The 13,602-nt window shown below is 42.6% G+C and overlaps 1 protein-coding gene across 3 annotated transcripts in view; it reads right to left on the bottom strand.

Annotated features, from left to right (window-relative positions):
• BOD1L1 (biorientation of chromosomes in cell division 1 like 1) overlaps window positions 1–13,374 on the bottom strand; it is a 54,544-nt gene extending 41,170 nt beyond the window's left edge. For all 3 annotated transcript variants that reach the window (XM_032854890.1, XM_032854899.1, XM_032854906.1), the window contains exons 1-4: window positions 13,003–13,374; window positions 6,203–6,327; window positions 1,845–2,035; window positions 486–1,100 (exon numbers count right to left, since the gene is read on the bottom strand). In XM_032854890.1, coding sequence (XP_032710781.1) covers window positions 486–1,100; window positions 1,845–2,035; window positions 6,203–6,327; window positions 13,003–13,239 — 1,168 coding nt within the window. In that variant the 5' untranslated portion in view covers window positions 13,240–13,374. The remainder of the gene's footprint in view (window positions 1–485; window positions 1,101–1,844; window positions 2,036–6,202; window positions 6,328–13,002) is intronic.
• Window positions 13,375–13,602: the final 228 nt, after the last annotated feature.

Genomic DNA, 13,602 nt, shown 5'->3' with positions numbered 1-13,602 from the left:
AAAAAAAAAAAGAAAGAAAAAAAAAAAGAAATAGAAATCTCTCATCATTTGTAACCAGTATCAAGGTAGAGCTGTTTTGAGAAAATACAAAGGCAAACTAGTAGTCTGTAAAAATAACTACTAATTTATGATGTAAATGACATATACCAAAGCAAATATTAAGAAAGTGAATTATTTACTAATATTTTAAAGATTAGGATATATAACTATGAATTAAGTTGCTTGGAATAATGTATGTGCATAAATTACAAGTTAAATTATAAGGTTTAGACCTTTTCTCTTCATTTACTTTGTGAGTTGGTACAGTGACATGGAAAATATACAAATGTTTATTCTTCATTTTTTAGCAAAGGGAATATGACTTTTTTAGGCTTTTGAAACAGCTGAAATAGTTACTAAAATCTGAAGGCAAATTTGACACCTCGTCCCCGATGGACACTTTCTGATGTGTAAACAGTTGTAGATTTTTGCAAGTTTTTATATACCTTCTTTTGTCCCTTCAATGGTTTTAGGTTTATTACTGTTCTTTTCTGAAGGGAGTTTTGAACATTCTATTTCTTTTTCCTTTGTTTGTTTTTCCTCTTTTACTTTTTGTAGGTCCTCATTCCTTTTGGAGTGATCAAATTTCTTTTCAGTCTTTTCCTTCTTTTCTTTCTTTCTTTCTCCTTTGTCATTGCTCTCTGGCTTCTTTTCACCTTTGTCTGTTGATTTGTTCTTTTGGTCACTGCTTTCCTGTTGAACATCCTTATTCAGCAGAACTGAATTATTGCTCTCTTTCGTGTGATTTTTAATTTCTTCAACTGGACAAGGGAGATCAGTAAATTCTTCAGGCTTGGGAGCTGTCTCCTGTCCTTCCCCTGCAGAATCGGGTGTAGGTTTTTCTTTGTCAGCTATGTCCTCTGAAGTTTTTTCCTTTTCAGTACTAGTGTCAATGCTTGGCTGAGAAGGGAGTTTTTTGGATACTCTCTCACTGGTCTTGGTATTTGACGCTTCTGTCGAAGCCCTGGCCGCACTGGCTTCTTGGTTAAGAGAAGTTATGGTTTCCAAGATTGACATGGCATCATTGGCTACATTAGCGCTGGGTCCAGGAACTGGGACACCTTTGAGGGAAAGACAAGTGTTAAAAAAAAAATTATGCAGAGGCTCCTGGGTGGCTCATTTGGTTGAGTGCCCAACTCTTGATTTTGGCTCAGGTCCCAATCTCAGGATCATGGGATTGAACCCTGTGTGGGGCTCTGCACTCAGCAGGGCGTCTGCTTGAGGATTCTCTCCCTGTCCCTCTGCCCCTCCCTGTGCTCGTGCACCTGCACTCTCTCTCTAAAATAAATCCTTTAAAAAGAGAGAAAGAAAAAATTTATGCAGAAGGTAAGCCCCTCTGCTGAATTAACACTACAAGCCACTGCCATCTTTATAAGACACATATGCTATATACACCATTCATATTTCTTTAGACTTTTGGATACCAGTGTTAATACCTAGTACATTCTAAATTCTCTACTGTTCTAATACTGAGTCACAGGAAAGCCACCATACTGAGAATAGTCTTAATTCTCTTTAGTTATTTTAATTATTCCCTCTACTGAAACACACAAAAACAAACACACACACACACACACACACACACACGCACACACTCTCAATACATTAGTAAAATGTCTATTATTTTGTGTTAATCTAAAAAAGAAACGTTCTGTCAGTTAAGGAATATAGGTGATATTTAAAATAAATATAATTTCACTAGCATTGCCATGGAGACAGATGTTTTAAGGAACTACATATCCCTAACTTTATACTCGGTTCAAGAAGCAAAGCAATGGAACTGACCAAGAGGAAAAGCAAGGCACCTTGTGTAATGATGGAAGAGTCTGGTTTCTCATCGTCGGGGGCTGTGCTGCTACTTGCTTCCTCTCTGTGATTTAGTGTGGCCAAAAACTCATGCACAGCTTTCTCTACTTGAGGTCTGAATGTGTGGTTGATCTTTGGATCCACAACCTGAGAAATAATTCGGTCAATACCAGACTCCAACATTCCCGATCTGAAACACAAGAAAATTTTTACAGAAAGGTAAAAAACAATTTTAAATTATTTGCATTAATTACTTTTAAGTAAACTGTATCTATTACATGTATGTGCAACCTTAAATTGCCCTGATCCACTCATCTTAATATATGGAAAGAATAGGCGGTGGGAAATATACCACACTATAAGAAAGTCGGTATGCTGTTTATCATTGGTATCACTAGTGGAAATACTAAAGCAGACAAAACAAAAAACAAATCCTTAAAAACTAGACACAATAGGGGCACCTGGGTGGCTCAGTCTTTAAGCATCTGCATTTGGCTCAGGTCATAATCCCAGGGTCTTGGGGTTGAGCCCTGCATGGGCTCCCTGATTGGAGGGAGGCCTGCTTCTCCCTCTCCCACTCTCTTGCTTGTGTTCCCTCTCTTGCTGTCTCTCTGTCAAATAAATTAAAAAAAAAAAAATCTTAAAAAAAAAAAAAAAGAAAACTAGACACAATACATTATCTAGAGTCCACCTTTAACAGGTGATGCCTATCTTACTCCAACCCTGGCAGGGCATATGGGAATAAATGTTCACTAAAGCTGAATTCTGGGTATAAAATAAACCTATGTACTCCACAACCTTTTTTTTTTAACAGAAAAATGTAAAACTTTTGTAGTATTAGGATCTTTAGGAAAACTGAGGAACACACAGAGTGTAATTTCATTAAAACTTACAAAAAAAGAAAGTAAACTTCAGAAACACAAAAACAAAACTTAAGACTTCTGGCTTTCTTTTTATTATCTTCCTCTATAAAAACTGGCGATTTATTCATTCAACCATTATGTTATAAATGTCACTATGCTAGTCACTGTCCACTACAAATCAAACCTGGTCCCCGGCTGGCAGGAGAAATAGAAACAAACAATTAAAATACCAGATAGGCACTACAACACACCATCTACTGTAGGGAAAGAGTGGAATAAAGAATTATTAGATATATTTAAGAACATTTGGGAATGCATCACAAAGAGAAGACATTTGCACTGAGCCTTGATTTCCACAGAAGAGGAAGAAAGAGCTCAGAGAAATATACACTAGAGATACAGGAGCAAAGGGAGCAACGAAGTCTGAAATGTGTAGAAAATCACAAAACCCTGAGTAAAATAAGAGGACAAGCATTTTCTTTCTTTCTTTCCTTATTTTTTTTTTTTTTTTTGAGAGAGAGAGAGAGAGAGAGCGCGAGCAAGCGCGTGCGCGAGAAAGAGGACAAGGATTTTAAGAAATGTACCTGAAACGTGTTTCTTCCTTAAGACAAAACGAAACAAACCACCCAAGGAGCCAAAGTTCCCTGGAGAGTGCTGCAAGAGCAGGGTGCTGGTCCCTCCAGCCTCTAGGCCTCAGGCTCTCTCTGCAGAATGGGGGAGGTGTTTCTTCTTTTACATTACAATGCTATTTTTGAGTGCAGCTCAGTCTGGAGTAGAGGATGGATTTGATTTCCATTTCCTGCGGCACCTTGCACCTTGTCATACTATAATTCTACTTATGTGGGCCATAGAGAAAAATGAGTCAACACCATATAAAGTAGGTAACCTGCTTTTTAAAGTTCTAAGATTAAAAAAAAAAAAAAAGCAAGTCCTGCAAACACTGTTACATCTTAGAGGTGCCTTCAAAATGTAGCAGGTGGAAAAGAAAAGGACAAGCAATCTTAAAAATGTTTTAAGGCATAATACAAAGGCATTACATAAAAAATAAAACCCACCCGCCCTAAAATTACTGCCGCAGCCTTTCTCTGCTTATATTCCATGTCCTCGTCTACTTCAGTCTAGTCTTCCACCAAGGTCAGCTCTGATCTTAAAGTGGAGGCCAGTCCTGTGACCACACTGTGCTCAAGTTAACCCACTAAGAGCACTGTGGGCTCTTAGTGGGCTCACTCAAGCGCGGTGTGATCACATCTGCCTCACCTGAGAAGCCACAACCCTGTATCCATCCAAGGGCAAGGCCAAAAGGCCAGCAGGTGGTATTTTTCCTGATTGAAGCTACTTCATTGTCTTCCTTTTAAATTGCTCAGTTAAGATCATTATTTAGAGCTAACTAGCATTTTAGAGTCTGTTGTTCAAATGAATGCATAAAAAGAACACTACTGAGTCAGAATAGCAACAATTAAGTTCAACTATTTGAAACTGCTGAAATTAGATGGTTTTTGTTCTACAAAAATGGCAACTGTAGATGGTTCAAGCTAATGGTCAACTGAATATTTCTCAATGTCTTTGTATGAAAAACTCTTCGAAATTCTATCTATAGGGACTAGTCTCTCCCTACAACAGTAGTTGGACACAACTCTTTAAGGAAGATGTTTTAAGGAAAATGTTATAATCAGTAACATGTGATTTTACTAATGGAATTCAAATAAGAGAATATTTTATTTAAAAATAAATAACATGGTTAGAAGAAAATTAACAAATGTCCCAAGAAGAGCAATGACTAAGTTATCTAAGACACAGCTGTTTCCCTTGTTCTAAAATGTCTCTAGAAGCCAGTCACACTACAACAGTAACTATTAGTAGTCATGAGAACCCCTTACTGATGGGGTATAGCAACCCCTCACCAAACAAGAGTCTGTGAAAATGTCTTATATTGGTGCCCTAAGAGTTTTAAGTGCTTGATGTTACAGGAGCAAGAAAATAGTAACTGACAGCTTCCATCCTTTCTAGGTTTTGTATGCTAAGGAGTAAATGCAATACAAGGAAATCTGCCTTCCGCTTTAGTCTCTCAATACATGAAAAAAAGAGAGCACCTCCCCTTCCAACCCATGAAAAACTCCGTTTTTAAAGCTATGTAATCATTTGTGAAAGGGGTGAGAGCCCTCAGTAATCAGGAGTACTCTGTAGAAATAGTCAGTAGGCTTCTCCCCCTTCCCCTTACTGTTTTCTTGAAAGCCTGGAAATAAGTACCCCCCCAGGTCCCGCCCCCCAGCAAACCACTGCTGCTTCAAGTTTTTAGGAAGGGCTTTGGTTTCTCTCATCAGATCTTACTATGCAGCCCTCCCTGGCATCTTTTGATCTCTCCTAGGCTCTTTTATAGGTTCCTTAAACTTCCTATAAAATGTAGACAATAAAACTATTGTTCTATTTCCCTCCTCTCTTCTGTGGCTGGAGATAGTAAGAGGCCCCAGGCTCCTGGTTTCTCATATTATCTGGACCTAAATAGGTCTTTGAGTCAGAGTAGGAAGTTCTGTGGGGTTTCTTGCAGGTAGAACTATCAATGGAGTACGCCCACTATTAGGTTAGTGAGGTTCGCTATAGAACAAGAGGGTATGAAAAGGTGGCAGGTAGAAAATGGATTTAACGGTTTGGAAGTCACATTTCATTCTAAAAGATGAGCTTGAATGTAAATATTTGTCAAGAGAGGAAGACATGGTACTCTTTAAATAACTTAGTAACCCCTTGAGCAGGCTGCCAGGGTGGTGAAGCAAAGATACAGGGTCGAGGTCTTCTTGTCTTGTCAAATATTTATATTCAAGAACAAGATAGTATTGTAAATCTGTTTCTTTGGGAACACTTTTTTTTTTTTTTTTTAAGGTCCCTCTAAACATTTCAGTTCTTTTCATTCTCTTTATCTTATGTTTACCCAAAAGTGGCTCTGACAGGTCCAAACGCACTTTCCTTCCTTTACTGGGCATATCATCACTAAAAACAGAGTTAAAAGTCATAGTGAAGTGCAAAAAAAAAGGGGGGGGGCTGGGAGTACTGTATTAGAAGATACAAGACACAACCTCAAGTCAGAGGCAATTATTTTAATTGCAATGATCTAGAATGTCTTTTTATTTGTCAAAGAGGAATAAAAAAGCCTGATCTTTTAGGGTCAAGAAAATAGTTGTGAATGGATGGTATAGCAATATTCTGGCACTTACCATCTATTAATATTCTATGCTAGGGTGTTTTTTTTTTTTTTTTTAAGTCACATTGTCATCCTCTTCCTTCAGTTAGTTCCCAGGTCTACAGGAGAAATCAGACTGCTATAATTTATGGGGAATGTGCAGTGATAAGACAGCGCGCTCTAAAATTACACAGCATCACATATGCAACAGCCAATCAAACTTGACAAAATAACATCAGACTTCCATGTAACATCCCTGCCTTCCACAGAGTAGATGGACATTGTCAAGCCTGCCCAGGGGCTGGGCCCTTCTGAGACTTACTTGAGCACTTGCTGCCTAATATTGTTCCTTAGCTGGTTCTTATTGAGGTGGGGACTCCATGTATGAGTTGCCAAGTGGTTCGCAACAAAGTTGTCAACTCGCTGCCTCAGGTTCTGATAGGCAGGCTAGAGAGGGGAGGAAAAAAAAAAAACACAAATGTTAAAAATCTCCAATGTTATACAATATCAGTATTTATAGCCTTAGGAATTTGAGTATTTTTAACAGTGTCAATGTGTTTTAGATTACTGTTTCAAACTTAGTGGCAACTAAGTTTCTCAGCTTATGCCTATGATGCTTTAGGATAATGTAGACATTCAAATACTCCTTACTTTGCCTAAGACAAGATGTTTGGAGATGGGAGGAACACAAAGAAGAAAGACATGTCTTATTTGTAGACAAGGGACTAGAAAACAAGACACAAATAAATATTAATGTTAGATGATTTGGAACAAACGAAGAGCAAAGGAAGAAGTCTTTGCTGATAACGTGGCATCTGAGTTGGACCTTCAAGGTTCCCCAACGCAGCCGGCAATTGGAAAGGTGGGCCCTGAACAAACAGCCAACAACAGAAGCAAAGAGCAACTGAATGAGAAAATGTGGGGTCAGGAGCATTTGGGGGCATCCAATTTGTCTGGATAAGAGAATATAAAAGGGCAGAGATAGGAGGTTGGAAACAGGTTGGGGCTGGGGGCTGGAGCACTTTGGGTACCTGAATAATAAGTCTGGGATTGGGGCACCTCGGTGGCTCAGTGGGTTAAAGCCTCTGCCTTCAGCTTGGGTCGTGATCCCAAGGTCCTGGGATTGAGCCCCAAATCGGGCTCTCTGCTCAGCCGGGAGCCTGCTTCCCTTCTCTCTCTCTCTGCCTGCCTCTCTGCCTACTTGTGATCTCTGTCTGTCAAATGAATAAATAAAATCTTAAAAAAAAAAAAAAAAAAAGAAGAAGCCTGGTATTATGGAGTTGAGAGAAACTGAGTGCACATGAGCAGAGTGATATGTGACAGCTGAGTTTTCTGATGATTAATCTTCCAACACTGAGAGAGTAAAGAGACGTAAAATATATATAGGAAAGGATGCAATAACTCCAGTGATGAAGGTTCGTACTGGGGTGGTAGAAATGGGCTGAAAGGCATGGAACCAAGAGAAGTTACAAAGGGGCAACACTAGAACTGGGCATTAATTTGATGTAAGGTAGTGGTTCTCAACTGGGAGCAATTTCGCCCTCTACTTCCACCTCAGGGGATATTGGATGATGTCTACAGACATTTCTGGTTGTCACAGCTCAGGAAGCTGCTACTGGCATTCTGTGGGTAGAGGGTAGGGATGCTGCTGAATATCTTAGAGTGCAGAAGGGAAGCCAGAACAACAAAGAATTATCTAGCCCAAAATGCCAACAGTGCTGAGGCTGAGAACCCCTAAGATAAGGGAATCAGGAGAGAGGACACAGATTATGTCACTTCTTTGTTTTTTTCTTTTAAAGATTTTATTTATTTATTTGACAGAGAGAGAGAGAGAGAGAGACAGAAAATGAACATAAGCAGGGGAAACAGGAGAGGGAGAAGCGGGCTTCCTGATGAGCAGGGAGCAAAATGCGGGGGCTTGATCCCAGGACCCTGGGATCATGACCTAAGCCAAAGACAGATGCTTAAGAGACTGAGCCAGGCAGGTGTCCCATATTGTGTCACTTCTTAAAAGGACACTGCCTAGAAGGAATGTTTGCCCACCCCAGCAGGGCTGCACACTCCATTCCTAGAGGCTGCCCCCCCAACTCATGTTCTATCTTTCATGTGGCTTTTAATGTAGATGAATTTGAGCATCTCTGAATGACTTTCAGCAACACTACAGCTTCATCTTCTGCCATTTGCTGCTCTCTTTATCCTTCAAAGCTTATACTCCTGAGATAAATTCTCCTGCCTTTCAATCTTCTATACTTACCATTCTGTTTTCCATTTGGCAAACTTCTCACCTTCAGAGCTCAAGGGTAAGCTCTGTGATGTCATTCCGACACCCATACTAGGCTCCCCTAGCCTTCCCCCATGTTCCTTCTATATATACCATCTCTCCAGCAACTCTTGCACTGTAGGTGGTTGGGGCCGGCATTTATCTCTCCACTGAATGGAAGCCTCCTCCTCCCACTCCCTTCATCTTTGCTTTCACATAGTTTACAACATTGCTTGGCAGATAAGCAATTAAAATGCAGTTGTTAGAGGAGATGGCTAGATAAGTATCTCCAGCACAGATGGTAAGGTTTCATCCCTTTGTGATGTCAGCTTATCCCTCCCCAAGTTCCAGACTTTTGCTGATACCTATTTTCCATCCTACAAGAAACACTCATGATCATTTCTCATACCCCCCTCCATTTATCCAACATCAATGTGAACTAAAACTAATTCTTTTCACCCAGTGATTCTAAAACATAATCCTTCCCACTGGGCTCAAACATCACAGTGTATTTAGCCCTCTAGTGGCTCCATAGCAAAGTTCCAATTTGAAGGACAGTAAGTAATTCTCCCTGTTGCCACACTCTCCTTTCAATAAAAAGCCTAGTGATTCCAGCAGTATCTTGGATTCCAACCTTCCTCTATGATGCTCTCTCTTTTCTTTCTTTGCCAGTGCTCTCCGGTCAAAAGACCTGGAGTCATCCCTGACTCTCCCCAGCTTCACACCTCTGGCAAATTGTCACCATTAGCATTAAAATACAGTCTGAATCTGGCCAGACCCACCCCCTTCTACCACTCTGGTCCAAGGCACTCATCTCTTTTCTAGATTTGTCACTGATTTCCTGGCTTCTTTCTACTCCTAATCAACTGAGGTCTATTTTTCATAGAGCAGTTAGGTAAATCTTCTAAAATCAGGGTAATCATATAATTCATTATCCAAACCATATCAGGACTACTAACAATTTCCTAAAACCAATCCATCTACTAACAGAGAAGTTGGATCATGCCCTTAGGCTCAATACTTGCCAGTGGCTTCTCGGCTCTAGTAAAAAAGCCCAACTCTTATGATAGCTTCCAGGGCCTGTCAGATCTGTGAAGGGAGGACAGGAGGGCCACTTCTATCTCATCTTCTATCACTTTCCCCCTCACCTGTGGTCTCTGCTTAGAATGCTCAGCCCCATATAGCTAGATGGCTTCTTCAGTTCATTCAGTGATGGCTCAAGTATCATCTTACTGAAATCTTCCCCAGACAACTTAATGAAAACAAATCAGCATCCCTTTCCACCTTCACCCTGCTTTATTTCTTTCACAGAACCTATTACACATTATTCCCTGTGTTTCTCTCTGCTGGGATGCAAGCTCCATAACAGCAGGGATGCTGTATCCTGGCACCTAACATAGTGCCTGGTACGTAACAAATACTTGTTGGGTCAATAAATTTATATGCTCTTTGATACTCCTTTCAAATCTAAAAGGAAAAAGACAGGCAATAATCACAGTGAGCAGGAGACACTTGTAACTGAGAAAGTATCCAAAATTGACCTTTATTACCTGGGGAGAAAGGTGCTACATTTATTTGGTTGATGAGCTCCCTGCCTGGGATAGAATGATGAGCCTCTCTTGATCTTCCCTCTTCATACTCTCCAGTGTGACCTCAGAGCAAAAGGTCAGAATAACTTTGTAACCTCTCGGTTTGCTCCAGGGATCTGGCAGCTTGTAATCTACAGCACAGGAGCCTTAGCATTAGTTAGGATGTCCAAGGTTCCAATTCTTTGGGTAGGAGGGTTGATTTGATCTGCTATGGTCAGATCCCTCTCTTGGTTGGCTAAGGACCCCAGGACAGTTTGGAAGGTTTTACGGTCTTCTGGAATGGAGCAGACTTTGGTACTTCTCGCCTTGCTTTAAACACAGGGGCTGGATGACAGTTAGGCTCTTGGAAAGCACCTGATAGGTATCAAATGTCTTGATTCTTAAATATGCATGTGACTGACACTTCAGTTATTGCTACAACCCTACAAAGTATATACCGTAGGTTAGAGTTTGACACAAAGCAGGTCAGTCTTCTGGGTTCAGTGACCAAAAGCACCATACCACAAGAGGTCTTAATTGTAAGGTGTTCTTACAGCTGAGACTCAACAGTTCTATTAGTGATGCTCCTCTGCATGAGGCATCTCAGGCCTACTCTGGTCCACTCAGCACACTGGGAAGATGTTAAGCTCATACCAAAGAAAAACTTGGCTTCTGTATTTTTTTTTTTAAGATTTTATTTATTTATTTGACAGAGATGACAAGTAGACAGAGAGGCAGGCAGAGAGAGAGAGGAGGAAGCAGGCTCCCTGCTGAGCAGAGAGCCCGATGCGGGGCTCGATTCCAGGACCCTGAGATCATGACCTGAGCTGAAGGCACAGGCTTTAACCCACTGAGCCACTCAGGTGCCCCTTCTGTATGTTTTTTGAGACTTTCAAACTTAAAACCTTTTCGTTTTTTTAATAAGAAAAGGGAGTACAAGATGCTATAAAATAAGAAGAAATACCTTAAATTAAATTAAAATTGACATAATTGTTTGTAAAGCTAAGGAAGAGGAAGAGGGAGACAGTCACGGGGAGAGAAGCAAGATAACTAGAAAGAGCAGTTCACAGAGGTAGAAAGACAAAGAGAAAAAGAAGGGGGAAGGCATCAGGAATAAAGAAAGAGAAAGGATGTGAGGGCTGTGGAATTTCCACCATACCCAGGCAAACTCCTCTGCCAGGGAAGGGGTATCATTTTGGTTCTACTCTTCCCTAGTTTCAAACATTAAAACAAGAGACCTTATTCTGTGGCCGCTGAACTCCTTGAAACTATGTATTAGTTTAAGCCACATGTAATTGTCTAGAGCTGACCATTTCTGAATTACAAAAACTGTATTTTAATATGTACGTGCATTTTTCTTGGGAGAAGGTCCTAGCTTCATTAGATTGTCAAGACAACAGTACTTCCTTCCTTCCCCCGAATAAAGGTTTTCAAACTCTACTTTGAGAGGATCTGGCAGGGACATTATTGACATACAACAATAACATTTAGTGGGAAAGAAGAAGTTGAACCTTAGGATGCCAGGGTGGCTCAGTGGGTTAAGCCTCTGCTTTCAGCTCAGGTCATGATCTCAGGGTTCTGGGATCAAGGCCCGCACTGGGCTCTCTGCTCAGCAGGGAGCCTGCTTCTCCCTCTCTGCCTGCCTCTCTGCCTACTTCTGATCTCTCTCTCTGTCAAATAAATAAAAAATATCTTAAAAAAAAAAGTTGAGTCTTAGATAATGTAGCGCCCCTTTCATCATATTTAAATTTCCAATGTGGGTACACGAGGATAACATACAGATCTTTAAGTTTCGGAACAGCAAACAGATCTCTACTTGATGGATACAAATAACCAGCTTTATTTGGATAACATCTACCTGGACTTGTCTAATCTCCCATTGGGGGTAAAAAAAAAAGGAGCAATAGGGATTATTTTCAAAATGATGGCTGTGCATATTCCCTACAACAAAGTGAGAAAACTATATACTTCTTATATAGAAAAACATCCACAAGTATACTTAATTCTCTGTGATGTAAAGACCCCAACACTGTAAACAGGTGAATTCTACTCCTGGTCTACAAGGTGGACCAGAGCCCTTATAAGAGAAGATATCCCCAGACTGTCCAAAGGGTTTTCCCAGAGGAGACAGCAGAATTGTGTGCTGTTCTCATCAAATCCTGGTGAACTATGAGTCACAAGGAAGCATCTGTGGAAGCTGCAAACACCCCTTTCTCAAAGAAACGAGGTTCCTCAAAAAAGCTGAATTTGCTGAGAAAACTCTCACTCCATCAAAACTACAGTCTGATGGACCCAACCAAATATAAGACCAAATCCCCAATTTTCTAATTGTTTCTTTCAAGAGTTTCCAAAATTCCAGACTCTCTTTTCCATCTGTCTCACTGACTGCGCTTTCCTGGTGTTCTCTGCTCATTTTTCGCAGAACCAGCTCAGTGTACCCATTCCTGCTACCACCCCTCTCACTCTGATATTTGGTACAAAATCCTTCCCCTTCTAGCCCCTAACTCTTTCTATACACGGAAGCACTGTGCTAACCATTCCCCCTCTTCCCATTATTCTCCAGAACTCACTCCTCTTTCCTGTCCTTTTTCCCCTTCAATACCTGCTGTCACCTCTCCTCCAACCCTTCACCTTATCCCCAACCCCCTGCCACTTTAGAGAAGTGACCTGACCTAAACTAGGTAGTCATTGGTGGAAACAAGAATCCCGATCTCCCTAAGCCACCTTTCAGCCGTCTAGGTCTGCCTCCTTATCTTTGCATCCCCACAGTGTACAGCAAGGCACACCGCAAGTTAAGTTGATTATCACTTAAACATTTTCCCAAAGGACAAAGACAAGACTCTTACCGCCCAAAAATCTTCAAAAGAAGACGCAAAAATAACTTAGATACAAAGTGAGCCGCAGGGGGGTGTGTGTGGGGGGGAAATCCGAGATGAAAGCCCGATTAGCGTTAGTGTTTCAGACGAGTCTCCTTGAGAACAATGACTTAGTGTTGGTCACCACTATATTCCACGCGCTTAAGCAGTGCCTGCACGTAGTAGGTTATTAACACTAGTCGGTTAAACGAACGAAAGGATCGGCGAATGAATGAACGCACCGAGACTTGCACAGTGCCTGGTGCTTGGCAGCCGCTCAAAGAGGAAGCAGCGGCACCGTGAACCTGGGGAGGGCTCAGGAGGAGCCCCAGCTGAAGAAGTCAAAGCGCAGCCCGCCTATGGACGAATGAGAGTGAGTGGCGGAGAAGACGGCCCTTGGGGTCCTCCCTTTCCCCCGCAGCCCCCGCGCGCCCCGAACCTTGGTGTCCACGTCGGCCAGGCAGTCCCTGCGGAACTGGTCGAAGAGCCCTTGGCTCTTGAGGTGGTTCACGATCATGGCCACGAGCTGCGGGTCTCCGGCACCTGCACCGGCCCCCGCGCCGCCCGCCGCACCCGGGCCAACCCCGGGGCCCGGCGGCGGTGGCGGCGGCTGCGGCTGCGGCGGGGGAGGCGGCGGCGCCGGAGGAGGCGGCTGCGGCTGCGGGTTGGTGGCCATGGAGGCCTGGGCCAGGGAAGGCGCAGGCCCGGGCGGGCGGGCGCTCCTGGTAGGCGGCGGCTGCACCGGTCCCGCCGCCTGAGGGAAGCCAACGGGATGTTGTTACGGAACCAGCGGATCCAGAGCAACCCCGGAAGTGAAAGGGAACCAGGGGAAGAGGGAGGAAAAGGCGGTGACAATAACAAGGAAGGTGCGGCGACGGGGGCCGCGAGGGGCCAGTTCCGGCTGCCCGCGGGCGCCCTCGCGAGGCCGGGCTGCGGCGGAAGTGGCGGCGACAAAGCCGAGCCAGCCGCGGAGTCTGGGCCAAAGGTCAGTATCTGAGTTGGGGGTGGTCCGGCGCGTGAGCCAAGCGACTCCCCGGGG

Source organism: Lontra canadensis, unplaced genomic scaffold, assembly GCF_010015895.1.
Source record: "Lontra canadensis isolate GAN:19392208 unplaced genomic scaffold, GSC_riverotter_1.0 scaffold1, whole genome shotgun sequence".
In the NCBI taxonomy this organism is placed as follows: Eukaryota; Metazoa; Chordata; class Mammalia; order Carnivora; family Mustelidae; genus Lontra; species Lontra canadensis.
This window is presented reverse-complemented; position numbering and strand designations above follow the sequence as displayed.